At 44.8% G+C, this 15,348-nt stretch overlaps 1 protein-coding gene across 1 annotated transcript in view; it reads left to right on the plus strand.

The window, feature by feature from the left end:
* The first annotated feature begins 1,391 nt into the window (after nucleotides 1-1,391).
* The window catches only part of EDC3 (enhancer of mRNA decapping 3), a 24,650-nt gene continuing 10,693 nt past the window's right edge, over nucleotides 1,392-15,348 (plus strand). The window contains 5 exon segments of the mRNA XM_031555241.1: nucleotides 1,392-1,408; nucleotides 2,188-2,369; nucleotides 3,738-4,051; nucleotides 9,834-9,872; nucleotides 9,875-10,168. Of these exon segments, the coding sequence (XP_031411101.1) occupies nucleotides 1,397-1,408; nucleotides 2,188-2,369; nucleotides 3,738-4,051; nucleotides 9,834-9,872; nucleotides 9,875-10,168 (841 nt within the window). The 5' untranslated portion in view covers nucleotides 1,392-1,396.

The following is a 15,348-nucleotide window of genomic DNA, read 5'->3' on the forward strand; positions in this document are numbered from 1 at the left end:
GGGACCTTGTGCTCGGGGCATCTGGGATGGGCTGAGCTGGGCTGGGCTGGGCTGGGCTGAGCTGCACGGCCAGGGGCTGGCGGGCCGCTCTGCTCCTGCACCGCCGGGATCCCCTCAGTGCTAGCTCATCATTGGGGTAGGGGGAGGCGGGCCTTGTGCCTTCCTTCTTCCTTCTTCCAGAGTGCTGTGTACATCCAGCGGCTCATCCCGGGCTGTCAGGTTCCGCTTCTTTCCAAGTGCTGCGAGCCCGTGTTAATCGGCGTTCTGTATTACTTGACGGGGTATCACTACCATATATCCGAAATGCGGGGTGTGAGAGAATTGGAGGTATCTGCCGGCTGTGGGAACAGAAATTCAGAGAATGAGGGAGAGCATTGGACAGGAAGTTTGCCTTTCTGTGCGTATGTAAACAAACAAGAGTGCTCACGTTTTTCACATGTGATTGAGTAATTCATTGACTAGATGGGTAATGCTTTCTTTCTGAATGATGTGCCCATAAAGTGAGAGTATCTGAGATCAGGGCTCCTCTGTTTATGTTTGCTTACAAACATGGTGATGCTTTTATAGAGAGAGACTCCATTGGAAGAGAGACTCTTTTTGTAGAGAGAGACTCGTTGGAAAGGATCCTTTTGGGGTGGTGATATGTACTAAGCTCTTTGGCTCATTTACAAAAGGTGTGAAAAGCTGAGAAAGGAGGAGTTGGACTGGGTCCTTGTGGCTGCCTTCTAACTCGGGATATTCTATGGATGAAATTCTAGTTTTGCTGCAGATGCTTTGGGTGTTGTGTTGTCTGTGTTTTGGAAGTACTTTTTATTGGCTGTCACCTTGGAATCCAGGCATTGTTATTGTGGGTTAATATAAATACACAGAAACAAGAAAGTGAGGAGGCTGTAAAATCTGCAGCATGGTGACCAGGTCAGGTGTTTGCTTTCCTTTGAAGCATCTCGCTTTAAGTCCTCTGAAAACTCATGGAAATGAGGTTTGGTTTGGTTTTCCTGATATCATGCATATGTCCTAGCTATTTGTAGTGGCTTTCTTCTTTCTATTTCTTTTCTGGGAAGCTCAGAACAGAAAGGAAGGAATGAAAATGCCTCATAAAAATATGGGATGTGTTGATGTTAATCTCCCTAGGCTTACGTTCTGCACTTTCTTCCTTTGTGTTTTTTAGCATGTCTGGTAAACTGAGCAAATATCCCACAGAGAAAGGCAAATACATGCAGTGATTAGTTTCTCCTGAGAGCCTGTTAGCTTTTGTAGTGCTATGATGGCAACAAGCCTGTTATCTTCCTGCATTGTTTGGCTGGAAAATAAAGCCTGGGATCAAATGATGCCTTCAGCTGCTTCAAAGTGTGCTGATGCAAGTTCAAGTCAAGCACCAGAATTGTGAGGGAGTTGCATGGGACTGAAGGTGTGAGCATGCAGTGCACCTTTGTGTTTCTTGTGTTCTTGTAGAACTTAGTGCAGCTGCTGGAAAGCTGTGCATGCTTTGTTTATGATGCTGATCCTCCTGGCTCTGGAGACTTTTCTTCTGGATTCTGGTGTTGTTTTCTTTCCCTTCCTGTTCCCTTAAAGGTTTCCTCCTGCCCAAGGAGGCTGTGGATGCCCCGTCCATCCCTGGAGGCATTCAAGGCCAGGCTGGATGTGGCTCTGGGCAGCCTGGGCTGCTGGTTGGTGACCCTGCACATAGCAGGAGGTTGGAACTGGATGAGCACTGTGCTCCTTTGCAACCCAGGCCATTCTGTGATTAAAGATGTTGGATTTGTTTCTACATGCCGGGATCAGTGTTCTCACCAGTTCACACAAGCTGTTCTCCTCCCTGTCTGTACAGAGGGAAGATAAATTCCCTGTTTGAAACCACATGGAGAATGTACACAGGCAAAAACAGGATACTAAAAATTGTAGTTGAAAGCTGTTTGTCTCGAAATCTGCTCCAAAATGATTTCTTCACTTATGCAAAGGGTGATGTGGTTAAAGTCAGGCTACTGGGCAGAGCTCTGTCCAGGGATTTACGCTTCAGTGTGATCCTCGGTGTCCGTGTAGATGTTATTTCCAGCTCACAAAGAGGAGAGAAGCTGATGAAGCCAGAGCCTGGGTGGGAGCCAGCATGTGGGGTGGGAGATGCAATTGATGCTGATTCAGGTTGTCACGTCTGCGTCTTCTCACAGCCAGGCCTGTGTCTCTTTGCAGCGATTGTGTGCCAGAAATATGGCTACGGACTGGCTTGGGAGCATCGTTTCAATTAATTGCGGAGAAAGCTTGGGAGTCTACCAAGGGCGAGTGTCTGCTGTGGATCAGGTCAGCCAGACCATCTCCCTTACGCGGCCTTTCCACAATGGGGTCAAGTGCCTCGTGCCAGAAGTCACCTTCAGGTTAGTGTTGGTCCCAGTGTCTCCTGTGTCTTTTCCAGGTGAGGGCTGGATGGGTGTTTTGCTTTGTTTGTTTTTTTTTTTTCCTAGAAAAGGCTCTTTGCCTTAAATCCTCCTGCTGCTTCTGAGCATCTTCGGATGAGCGGTGCCTCTGGTGTTGTTTCTGTTAGCTTGTGCACAAAAGACTGTTGTTCTGGCTCTATATTTGTTGTGTATACACATTCTACTCAGTTCTTGAGTAGCTGAGAAGTTGGTCCTCTTTTAAAACTTTACTCTTAGTATGTATAACACTTTACCACTCTCTGGTTGCACTTTATGAGATCAGTTGCCCCAGTACAATTTAATTACATGCAGTTTTTCAAAGCCAGCACCACCTCCTTTCTCTTTCCACCATGTAGACAGGAGCGAGTTTAGGAGCAGGATGCTGAATCAGAGCAGCACTGTGGTCATTCTCTTGTGCTCCTTCCTACCAGCTCCTGGTAACACTGGGGATCAAGAAAGGAACAAATAAGAGTTGTTTGTCACTGGACATTTTCCTATTTCCAGGGCAGCTTTTATAATACAAAAGTTAAGTCTCCAAGCCACTGATTTTTATTTTTAAGTAAGATAAAGCACTAACATCAGGGGATCAATTATTTTTCCTAAAGAACTTGCATTTTGAAGGAGTTTGGTCACTGTCCTTTCCCATGTTTTTCCAGGAGACGTGGAAGTCTTTAGCAGGCACTTGCTAATTTTCTGCTGTTAGTTCTGCATCCCATTTGGACACATACTTATTAAGTTTGAAATTGAAGACTCTAACTTCTAATTTATGTCTTGCAATCAGTCCAGATGGAGGTCTTTGCAGCCACTTCTTTGTTTTGTTTTGGCTCATGCTCACTGCTACATTAATTACATCATCCTCCTTCTCATGAAACAGCAAGTGCCAACTATGTCCAAGTGTGAATTGCACTAATTTAATGATAGCTTTGTGTAGATATGGATTAAAAATAGCTTCCAGGCTGAGGATAATTGTTATCTAGAAACTGTTAAGTACAGATTTTTGGAAAGATCTGTGCTGTTTGCCTTCATTTAAAATTTGTTTTTTTGCTTGATTGATTCCTTTTTAAGCTGGGAACAGAACCTCCTGAACAAAATCCAGGTGCAGCACAGAAATGCTGAGGTTTTTATTAATACATGTGATTTCAGCTGAATGTTTTGATGCCTGGAATATATGTGCCTGAGTATTAAAATCCTTCTTTTTCTTGTTTCCACTGATAATGGCACCTGAAGAAACTCCTAACTGATCCCCTGTACGATGTCAATTGTTTTTGTTTGTAAAAGTAACTGGAATGCTGAATCTCGGAATGACTGGTTTTCTTTTCTTGTTTTTAGGGCAGGTGACATTACTGAGCTGAAAATTCTGGAGATCCCAGGCCCAGGGGACAGCAGGCAGTGTGGGGAGCTGCAGCAGGCAGACACAGGCATCCCTGGGGTTGGCTGCCAAGTGGGGCCCAGCCAGAATGGCACTGGGAAGATGTTAAAGAAGCCCTTCTCCAGCAGTGCCCCACAGAGCATCCCGAGGAGGACAGACATGAAGAATCAGGATATTATCATCTCCCCCCAGCAGCAGTGCTCCAAGAGCTATATGGATCGGCATATGGAAACTCTGACTCAGTCCAAAGGCTTTCGTCGTAGGCATAACTCTTGTGAGTATGTGTGTTCACATCTAACTTTTCTTCCTGCCTGGGTTACCACTGCAATATATGCCCTTGTTCAGCAAGAATATTCCAAACAAAAGTTCTACTTCTGTTTTTACACTTGTTTTCCCAAAGGTCTGGGGAAGAGAAAGGTAAATGGTGAGGAGATACTTGGCTGTGCTTCAAAGTACTGCAAGTATGGATCTTCCAAAGGTCTTGCACTTGAAAGGTCGAATGTTGAAACAAAGGACAATAACATGGCAAATTGAAAAGTTCTCGCAGGCTTCTTGAGAATATGGAGTGAGGCAGAGGATGAAGGAAAGCAGTATGAAGAAAGGTTGAGGGAACTGGACTTGTTAGAAGAGAAGGCTTCAGGAAGATCCCATTGTGACCTTCCAGTACTTGAAAGGAGCATATAAACAGGACGGGGAACGGCTGTTTGTGAGGGTGGACAGTGATAGGACAAGGGGGAATGGTTTTAAACGGAGACAGGGGAGGTTTAGGTTAGATTTAGGAGGACATTTTTCACACAGGGTGGTGAGGCACTGGAACAGGCTGCCCAAGGAGGCTGTGGATGCCCCATCCCTGGAGGCATTCAAGGCCAGGCTGGATGTGGCTCTGGGCAGCCTGGGCTGCTTGTTGGTGACCCTGCACATAGCAGGGGTTGGAACTGGATGAGCACTGTGCTCCTTTTCAACCCAGGCCATTCTGTGATTCTGTATTTATGTTTCATAACGTAAATACAGTGGTGGTGTGATCTCATCCAGAACTTGGTGAGAATGTTCATGCAGTCAAATCTCCGGCTGTTACAGTACTTTTTTAGCTAAAAATCAAGAACAGGATGGTTTCCTTGGCTTCTGCAAGAAGCAGTGGGGGCCCAAGGCAACATTTGTGTGCTGCAATCCTGTGGCCAACGGGTTGTGAGGAGCTCTTGATGTTGTTACTGGCCCATAAAAGCTAGCATGATCTCTTCTTACCCTTTTCCCTTTCTGCTGGTGTGAGGTTAGAGGTTGGATTGAGGAAAGGAGTGAACAGATATCTGGGAGGGGACAACGGGGAAAAGACATAAATGGACACACAGTGAAGAGGAACAACAGGTGCTGAAGAACACAGCTGCTTCTCTTTACGCTCTCGAGCTCTGTAGGCTGGTGTTCAGGAGGAGAGTGTATCCAAGAGCTTGTAGGAAGGTGCTGTGCTGCACTGGTTCTGACAAAACAGAAAGGGCAAGTTGTATGGCGGGGCATGAGATGAGTGGAAAGATCAGTTGCACTACAGTTCTGCCATGTTTTACTGTTGTTTAACTCTGCCCATCCTTGTTCAGTCTGAGGAGCAGCCTGTGTGTTCTGCTTCATCAGCATCTAATGTTGCAAAAGGTAGGACTGGATCATGCTGGTTAGAATGATTTCCTAATTCCTGTTATCTTTCCTTATTGAAAATGGCCCAAAAGACAGCCTCAGTTTTTCCTCTAAAAAGGACTAGACCCAGATTATGATAATGTGAAGCTCTTCTAGTTAAAGCATGTATAACCATAACTTATTACAACACTGCCCTACAAGCAATTACAAGTGGTTTTTGCTGTGTTGTTAAAAACACAGCATCCTCTAATGAGAATGATGTAAAGATAGAATCAGTGCATCTCAAAGCCAGGCGTCCCTATTTTTATTCCTGTTTAAAAAAAAAAATCCTCACCCAGCTCTCATGCTGTGCCAAAGTTGGGTATGCTCTTTTGTTTTCATCCTTTTTTTTTTTTTTTTTCCATGAAACCCCCTGGGCTATGCTCCCTTCCAGATCTTTATCATGCAGTTATTACAGCATCAGGATATGTGACTTAATTTTTTCCCCTTGTTTTTGTGTATGGAAAACAAACAAACCCAAGGTGGACTGGGCCAATTAAACAGGGAGATCAAAGGCTGTATGTTGTCTGGGCCTCTGGAAGTCTTCCTCCCCCACCAACACCTCTGTTATTTTTTGAAACAATTGTAACTCCTTTGATTTCTGTTAGTTTAATCAGTTTATGACGTTTAACAGATCTAATTTTATTTTCTTGGAAGGACTGCTTCTGAAGTTTCATATTTACTACTTTTTTTCTTGTTGTTGTTGTTTTTTAAAGAGATTGCCAAACAGTCAGTTAAGTGGGAGAAGGAAGGGAGAATGATGTGAGGGAAGGGCATGTGCTCCTTGGTGAACTAGCCATCTTCAAGCCTGTCTGTTTTCCTTCCAGCCCTAGTTATCTGCTGTAACTCCTGCTTTATTTAGTCTTGCTGAGCAGAACCTGCGCCCAGGTCACTTCAGCACCTGGTAGGTCTGGGGCGTGCAGTGAGGGCTTCAAACCACTTCTGCCCACCAACAGCTTGGATCACTTTTACATAAGCACAACCGTGGGTCCGATTTTCTTTTACTGGCTTTGTTTAAAATAGGTTGAGCAAGGTGCTGGGAACAGGTTCTTATTTGCTTGGCCTCATTTTCAGCTCAATGAAGGAGAAAAATTGATCTCTCACCCTCCGGAGTGTTATTTGGAGAGCAGGCCCGGTGGGATGGAGGTGGTCCTGGCCACAGGAATCAAGGCAAGGATGGGCTGGGATGTCATCTAGCACTTAAGCTGTACTGTATCCGCACTTGTTGACCTTTTGCTGCCCTTTAGTGTGCTAAGTCAGGGACAAAGTTCTGCCGTTGGCGTTGATAAGCACCGAGCAGCAGTGCAGATTGCACAACAGGGTATGTGCTGTGCTGGAGTGGGGCTCTGCATGCCAGGGCTGCTGCTGAGAGATCCTGCAGGGGTCTGCCAGGAAGGCAGCCAACTCGCTCGAGGCTTTACATTTGCTTGTATGCTATACGTAAAATATTTTTTTCCTAAGAAACAAATCAGAAGGCTGGGAAGTATTGTTTGTCTTTAGAGGGAGGTTTTTTTCCTGCGCAGTGTCAAGCTGCTAACTTGATGTGGAGATGTGCTGTTCTCCTTGGTATGCTGTGCACATATGCACGCAGAGTGGAGGCTCTGAGAGTGGCTCTGAAAAGAGCTGAGCTGGAAGCTCTGAGTTGCTGTGGTTGATTGGCAGAGGATGGGGATCAGGCTTTGTAACCAAGCAGAGCTGTGAATAGCAGCTTTCAGGGAAGGACCTGGGATAGTGTCACACTAGCAACCTGGAAGGCAGTTGGTGCTTCTCCTGTTAGCATGAGCTTTCCCTTTCCTCCCCTTGCCCAAGTTTTAGGCCCCTTTCCCTCGGTGGTGCCAGCTGCCTGCCTCCTTGCCCATCTAGAGAGGAAAAGGAACACCACTGAACTTTGCTTGGAGCAGTAGGAAGCCTCTGCAGCCCCTGTTAGTGGGCGGTTATGCAGACTATAATAAGACAGCCTGTTGTGGGGTCAGCAGTATTTCAGGGCTGGCATCTATTGGTGTGGATTAGAGAGCTGCCCAGCACAATGCTGGCACGTCTCGTTTTGATGAGGTATGGTCTTGGCTCCAATTCACTGGATCTGCAGGGGAGCCTGAGGAGCTTTCCAGCCATTGTTCTTGCAGTTTTTCTAATGCAGTTTTTCATTCAGTCAGCATTTACACGCTGCTCACATCAGCTGCCTCTGTCCCCTGGATCTGCTGCACTGTGGGGCTGCTCATCCCCACGGTTTGCTTTTTGGGTCAGCTGAGGGTAGGGGAGAGTTGTTTGGAGAAAAACTTGGCAATGAGTGTAAGAACTCTTGTTGGGTAACAGGAACAGACCGAGCTGCCGTAACATCTGACTTCACACAAGAAGTGGGCTTGTTTTCTCATTGTGTTCAGTGCAAGCTCTCATTTCTGTGAACTTTGAGTCTCTTGACTATTGCTTTGACCTGCAGTCAGTGAAACGTTTGGAGACTTGGCCTGTTGTGTTGGCCTGGGTTTTTGTTTCTTGTGCTGTTGTTAGCAGCAGTATTGAATGCAGTGTCTGCCAGCTCCATGTCAAGTTGTATACAGCTTTGGTGTGATTTGTGTGTTAACTTTCATTTGGGAATCCTTCCTGAGGGGGAGGGGGGGGTGAGGGTGAAAACTGCATTAGTAAAAGCTTTCTCTTAAAACTGGTTGCAGCTTGTATACTGGCATTCTTGCTAGAAAGCCTTGTCCTTTCCCTCTAAGTTATGTTGTTACCAGCAATTCTTCAATTCTGCTCTCTACACTTGAGTGGCTTCTTGACAAAAGCTGTATTTCAGTAGTTTGTTCTCATCCAGTTACAAACTATGAAGTCTTTAGCAGCTTGAAAATGAGTCTTCAGATGAGCTACCTGCTATAGTTAGTAATAACATCAGATGATTATTGATACTCTAGAAATAGAAAGTGTTGACGAATTCTGTATCCAGTGTTTCATGCTGACCATTGCACTGGTAACTGTGGCTTTGGTGCTCTGGTTAGAGCTACAGTGAGGTTAGAATAAACTCTGTGGGGAAGTTAGCTGTGTTGCTGCAGGACCTCTGTTGTCTGATTAAGTGCTAACAGGGGTGCTTGGGGATAGCTGTTTTTTACTCTGGTATGAGCTGAGCATTCAAACTGTTGCCATATTGTAAACAAACCCCAAAAACCTAAGCCCCAGCAAACGAAGTGCTATAGGAAAATGTGCTGTAGGAAAATGGTCACTGGAGGGAGATGTTTTTGCAGGGAATGAAGACTCCACAAAGTCTTTTGATTTACAAGTAGCTTTTCCAGACATTGTGAAGGTTTTGCCTGTTGAAAGTCTGTGGGTTGTTCTGTAAACATCCTCACTAATTGTCAATAATATGTAAATCAGAAAATAAATGCATGCTGCTTAACTTCTGGAGGTGATTGTCAAGGAGCAGACACAGGCACCAAAGAGCACAGGTCATCTTGGTGGTAATTTGTTTCAGACAGATTCTGTGCATATAGTCACTTACATTAATTATACTCAAGGATGATTACCTTAAAATACAATAAATATTTTAGCAAAGCAAGCTGTTTTGACCTCATAACTGTTTCTCCATCTGCTGAATGTCACAGGTGATAATTGTAAGTGATGGAATCAGCCCAAAATATTTTCTAGTAGTCGCAGATTTAACAATGGATATAATTAACAGATAAATATTGTCTGGATTTAGTTGTATATGAATGACATGCATAATGTACAGAAGACAAAAAAGCAGTGTTGGCTCTGTAATTTTGTATGGCTTTGTATCCTCCAACAGAATGAGAAGTTTTCTGACAAGATCACTTCAGAGAAAGCAGGCTTTCACAATTGCTGATTGGAAAGAAGTCTAATTAAATGTGCAAGACAGTGGGTAAATAGAATAATGTGGATAAGGGAATGGAAATGCGTCTATTGGTAGTTAATGAGAGGAGAAAGCAATATTTCATATTCAGGGATTTAAGTAATCCCTTACAGGTCATTAGTAGGTGGGCAGCCTATTTTGGAAGAGAAGAACTTGCATTAGGTTCTGAAATTGAGGAAAACTCCGAAAAGGTCTTGGGTTACATGGCTGCATGAACATAGCTCAGTGTAGTAGGAATAAGATAGTCCTAGACCAGGGCTCTCTTGTTATCACTAACATAACACTATCTTGAATTAAATGAGTAGAAATGCTTGGTTTACCTTCTGTGATCAAGCTTGTTTTTCTAGTCTTGCCAAAGGAAAGTCCCTGAAAGTCTTCTTTTCCCTGGTGCTTTCTCTTCTGTTTTCTGTTGGCTTATCTCAGCATGAGTAATACCAAAGATGAGGTCTGCAGGTGCTTTGAGAAACGAGCATCTCCTGGGTCAGTAGACTCCAAACACGAGCTCTCCTCTCTTACAAAACTTGCTTTTATTTTTGTTTAGGGTCATCCAGTAGCCGCCATCCAAACCAGGTGACTCCAAAGAGAGCGGGCTGAAAAACGGGCAGATGAAGAGCAAAGATGATGAATGCTTCGGGGATGACATCGATGAAATCCCAGACACAGATTTTGATTTTGAAGGGAACCTGGCCCTCTTTGACAAGGCAGCTGTGTTTGAAGAGATTGAGACTTACGAGAGGAGGAGCGGCACCCGTTCCCGTGGGACCCCGAATGAAAAGCCAGCTCGCTATCGGCACGATGAGAACATCTTGGAATCAGAGCCCATAGTCTACAGACGGATTGTGGTACCCCAGAATGCTAACAAAGAGTTCTGCACGGGTATGCCATGTCCCTTCATGATAAGGGTGCAAGCTCTCCAGCTTTGCTGGGGTACATCTGGATGTCTGTCAGCTTAGCGTGGTACATTCACTCTTGGATCTGCCTTTTGTCTGCACGTAACCTTTACTTGCAATAGTTTTGAGATCAAAAATATTCAGGTAGGGCAACAAGGTAAGTTTTCTGCAGTAAGGAGCAAAACTGAAGGTTGGATTAAAAAGAATGCAAACTGAAGAGGAACCATGCTTTGATGGGAGCCATGTCACAATTCCTGCTTTCTTGATAGAAGACAGGAGATTTCAAGTATTTTATCACAGAATTATGGGATGGCTTGTAAAGGCCCACAATGCTCATCTAGTTCAACCCCCCTGCTGTGTGCAGGTCGCCAACCAGCAGCCCAGGCTGCCCAGAGCCACATCCAGCCTGGCCTTGAATGCCTCCAGGGATGGGGCATCCACAACTCCTTGGGCAACCTGTTCCAGTGTGTCACCGTTGTGTGATTATAAGGAGCTTTTAATGTCACTGGTGTAAAAAGAAATGGCTCTGAGTCTTCCCATCCATAATTCCAAACAAATGACCTTTTATGTGGGCTTTAATTCTTCCCTTGTGTCTAATGTTTGTTCCTTAGTGCCATGAAATGGGCTCTTGGATAGAGACGAGGGGTAGTATGGTGAGCTGTCTGTCTGCTGGGAGGTAGCATTCCTAAAATCTAAATGCAGGGAACTATTCCTGAGTTCCTAATCCATGGCTCTGGGGAGGAGTAGAACTGCTCCTCATCTCCTGTTCGCTAATAGTTTATTTGTTATTTTGGCCAACCACCAGTGATGTTTTCTTGAAGAGCTGTTTCTGTACGCTAATGTATTTGTCAAGTGGGAATCTTTATATACATACACGTCCCATGAAGCGTGTCTGACTTAATGCTACAATTAGCTGCAAACTCTCTGTAACTTTAGCCTACTTGTGACCTGTCTTCAGTTTGTAAGTGCTAAAAAGTGTGCAAAACATAGGAGTGAGGGAGCTTTGGCACCCCAGGGACGCTTTTCCACATCAGAATAAAATCAAATGGCTGATCTCTTCATAGAGAGGCACTAAATAGCTGGACCCTGGCAGTCTGGCTATTGAGCATGAGTGTGCTCAGTCTTTGGCCTGTCATTCTTTCTCTGCTCGGAAGAACTCCATCTGGGGTGTGAAATGCTTGTCGAAAGGAAGCTGATTCATTCACAGTGATTTGCTGCTTTTCAGGAGAAAAATGTCATTTTCTTACTGGTTCTGCTATGCAGTGATATCTTAGTTTTCCTTTTGTGGCATCCATCTTCCTGTTGATCTGCTATCTTTGACAACTTTGAGACTTCCTGAAGCAGAAGTGGTAGTTCAGGTCTGTATTAATAGCTTCTGATGCTTTTTTTTTTTTCCTTCTTCTGCTTAGTTTAACCAGTAACACGTGAATTCTGTGCAAGCTTTCAGTATTGCTGCACCACCCTGGGCTGTACTATGTGTGAATAAGCATTTCTTCCTTTGTGTGAGGATTTTAAAGTTTGTTATCTGTCAATTCATCTTCCAGCTGGCTTATTTTAGAAGAGACAGAGCCTCTACGCATGTCTAGACCGAAACAAAAGCTAACCAACTGTTTGAGAAGTACAGCTGATGTGATTTTTTCTAGAAGCATAATTCCTGGGAGGAAAACTGTTGTGCTGTAACCAGCGAGCCTCAGTGTAGAAATCCAGGGCTTGGAAATGAAACCATTTGCTGAACCCTATTGTCCTTTCCTATGGAAACTCTTGGCACCCTGTTTGCAGCGTGCAGAAGGGAGCAGCCCTGTGAAAGCGCTGCTGTTTTGTTTTGCTCTTGGCAAGTCTGCAGAGAGAGAGTAGTGACCCTCTCTGTAGCTGCAGGGTCTTGCTAGCCTCATTAGCTGCTGCTGGGTGATTAGTCTCCTATGTAGAATTCTGGATCTGTTTGGAAGAAAAGTTGTCATGTTACACAACAGGTATTGCCAACTACAGCTCCCTTTCCACTGTGCTGTGTGGTGCACGTTCACAGCCCTGCAAATTGTGCATCCCATCATTGTGATCTTGATGTATTTTTCCCCGCACAGGGCAGTTTTCTTTGTGTTAGCTGAGGAAGTTTACTTTCGCTTAGGAAATGCTACTAGCTAGCTAGCAAAAGCTTTTGTAAACAGTTGTAAGTTGCCTGCTGTTCCTGGCTTTCAGTCGAGTGTTTTTTGTAGTGAGAAGGACAGAAGGGTATTCAGTGTGCTTGGAGGGATGATGAGCTGTCACTTGATGAAATCTGGATTTCTTTGTTTAGCAGCTGAAAGGAGGATGCTAAGCTACAGTGACTCAAAGAGCAGTAGTGCTGAAGTCAGCTCAGTGCCAGGAGCCCCAAATGCCATTATTTTTGGATATATCTGTGATAAGATTTCTTTCTGCTTCTGAATTTTCTTTTTAGACTTGTATCTGGACTCCTGAAGGGTTCTCTATTCACAGAAAACATTCTAGCTGTTTGCAAAAAGCACTTTCTAGCTATAAGGGAAGTAAGTACTTCAGCATTTCTGTTTCCCTTGGTCAGCCTTGAAGGTGATTGTCTTAAGAGCTCTGGCTGATCATCCTGTCTGCTATAAGGACACAGTGATGCTGGTGGTGACTCGCAGCGAGCTAAGTATCCAGCCCTTGTCACTCCACAGGCTTCCAGTCTCAGTGTTTGTTACTGACTGGGAAGAAGCTGAGCCTTGAAGGATGTGAGCAAAGCTCAATAGACACTGCATCCCTTCAGGATGCTTTTTTCAGAGCCAATCTTATGGTGCCAAAAAGTCAAGCTTTTTTTCCCCTTTTTCTCCTTTGATTACCTTTCGTATACAATATATACATGAAATAATTGCAGAAATGTGAGTTTTGCAGGGAGAACAGCTCTTCTTCATGAGAAATCTAACATGGATTTCTGGCTCAGTACATCTCAGATTTGAGTAGAGTGCTGCAGGCTGCATGGGTTTACCCCCAGTGCAAAATGCTTTGGGGTTTGCCCAGCTGACTTTGGAAGCTCGTGCTGGGTGTCTCACGAGGCGGAGTGGTGCAGGGCATCTGCCCATTGTTCTGGAGCTGAAGGGAAAGGATTATGGTGGAGGAAGCAGGGAATGAAGGTCAGAATCTGTTCCTAACAGAAATGAAAACCCAAAGCTCATGGCCTTTGATTGTGGCTAAATTGTGTTTATTCCTGGAGCTGTACAGGTGAATCACTCCCAAATACTTAATTGCTCTTTATTCTTTGGGGCTAGCAGCTATTGATCTGTCTGCTTGCTATTATGTGATGCTTAAAAAGGGAAGCACAGCTATTTCACAGAAACCTCCCTCCCTGGAAGGGCAGATTGCTGATCCTTTCTGTTAGCTGTAAGCTGTCCACTTCCAAAGCTGTCTGGCTAGAGCTGAAATGCCCATTGGCATGGGCCTGTCTCTGTTCCTCCTACTGGCTATCGGCATCAGAACAAAATTCAAACAGCAGTGTTATGGGATTTGGTTTTTCAGCAGTATCCACAAAGCCAATGATCTGCTGATGCCATAGAGCCTAGAGACATTTGTGGTAGGGTGGAACATGTGGGTTCATCATCAATGACTCTGTAATAATCTCAGTCTTAATCTGTGTCTCTGCATGGTTCCTTTTTGCAGTTCATCTCTTCTTTCCTCTTACCTTTAAGCATTGCTATCACATGCAACCTGCATGCCATAGGTTTCAGTTCATGATGATTAAAATCTCCCTCATCTGGCCTGTAGTCATCAAACTAGACTGAAATTTCTTGTGTGCCCCAACACCTTACCTTCTTTCCCACACTGAGCAGGGGTTGTTGATGCACACGTAGGCATGTAGCTGAAGTCTGGCTTTGTGAGCAGTGGGTATTGCTGAAACAGCACCCAGAGATGAGTAGAGAGGAGGGCTGTTTGCCAGATAGATGAGGTATTTGTTTCTTTCCCTGCAATACTGGTAAGGCATTTATTTCTCTGTGCTTCCCCTACTCAGACTTCAAACTTGTCCTGCAAGAAACTCCTTTTCCATGCATTAAGGAGATGGAAAAAGAAAATATGCTTCAGAGTAAATCAAGGCAGCAAGGAGAGCTGATGTGCCAGGGTCAGACTGCAAGAACTGAGGCTATGTTCTGTGTGGATGATGACAGCGTGGCTTTTCTGTGCCGTGTCCTTGGCTGACTCTTCTCTCTGTAAGTTTTAGTGCTTCAGCCTGTGGATAACTGCCTTGCAGTGACTGCGTGTGCTGAATGTTTGTGGGATCTTTGAGGAGGGTGCAAATGAAGTTCACCTCGTGCGACTGCAGGAGAAAAGAAAGGGGTCGTGGGGAAGGCCTCTCTGTCCATCTGACAGGTTTTTGCTCAGCCAGAGTGAATTGTGCATTAGTGCTGGGAGAAACAAACAGGGGAACTTCAGTCAAAGCTCCTGCAGAATTGGTCTCAATTAAAACATAATGGTGACTTAAAATAATAGTAAAAATAATAATCTGGCCCTTAAGGGCCTTTGTTTGGAATAATGTGTGGGGTGCAGAACTGTGTTTTCCTGAGTCTGCAGGCAGGTGGCTCCAGCTTTACACCTTTCAAGAGGCAGCAAGCAAACAGCTAGCCTGCCTCACATGGACACAGGTTATGTCCGCTGCAGGAACTGCATCTTTGAGCACGAGCTGGGCAGCAGTGGAACCCGGTGGAACTCTTTACAACTGGAGGGAAGGAGCTTTTGTGTATAGTCTCCATGAAATCCAAAGTCTAGGACTGTGTCACCCGTTCAGGCAACTTGCTTTTAATTCTTCTAGCAGCTGGAATGCAACTATCAGGGTAAAAGATGGAGATTGAGCATCTCTTGCCTCTCTCTTGTTTTGTCCAGCTGAAAGCACAGGTTTGGGACTTCATCAGCAATATTGCTCTGTGCTCACTGGGGGAAACCTTCTTTTGATAACTTCAGGACAGTTAGCTTAGTCCTTCTGCTGGCATGGGGTGTTTTTTTCCTCCAAGCAGCGTGTGTGTAGCGTGGCATAGTGGAGCTGGAGGAGATAACTTGCCTGTAGTCATCGTGCACAGGACAGTGTGTGCCCTGTGTGCTGAACTTCATGTTTAATCAAGCTTCAGCAATACTCTGCGTGTCACAGAACTGTTCAGGCTTTATCTGCCCCCTTTTTTTTTTTTTCCAGGCAGC

Source organism: Meleagris gallopavo, chromosome 12 (genome assembly GCF_000146605.3).
Source record: "Meleagris gallopavo isolate NT-WF06-2002-E0010 breed Aviagen turkey brand Nicholas breeding stock chromosome 12, Turkey_5.1, whole genome shotgun sequence".
NCBI lineage: Eukaryota > Metazoa > Chordata > Aves > Galliformes > Phasianidae > Meleagris > Meleagris gallopavo.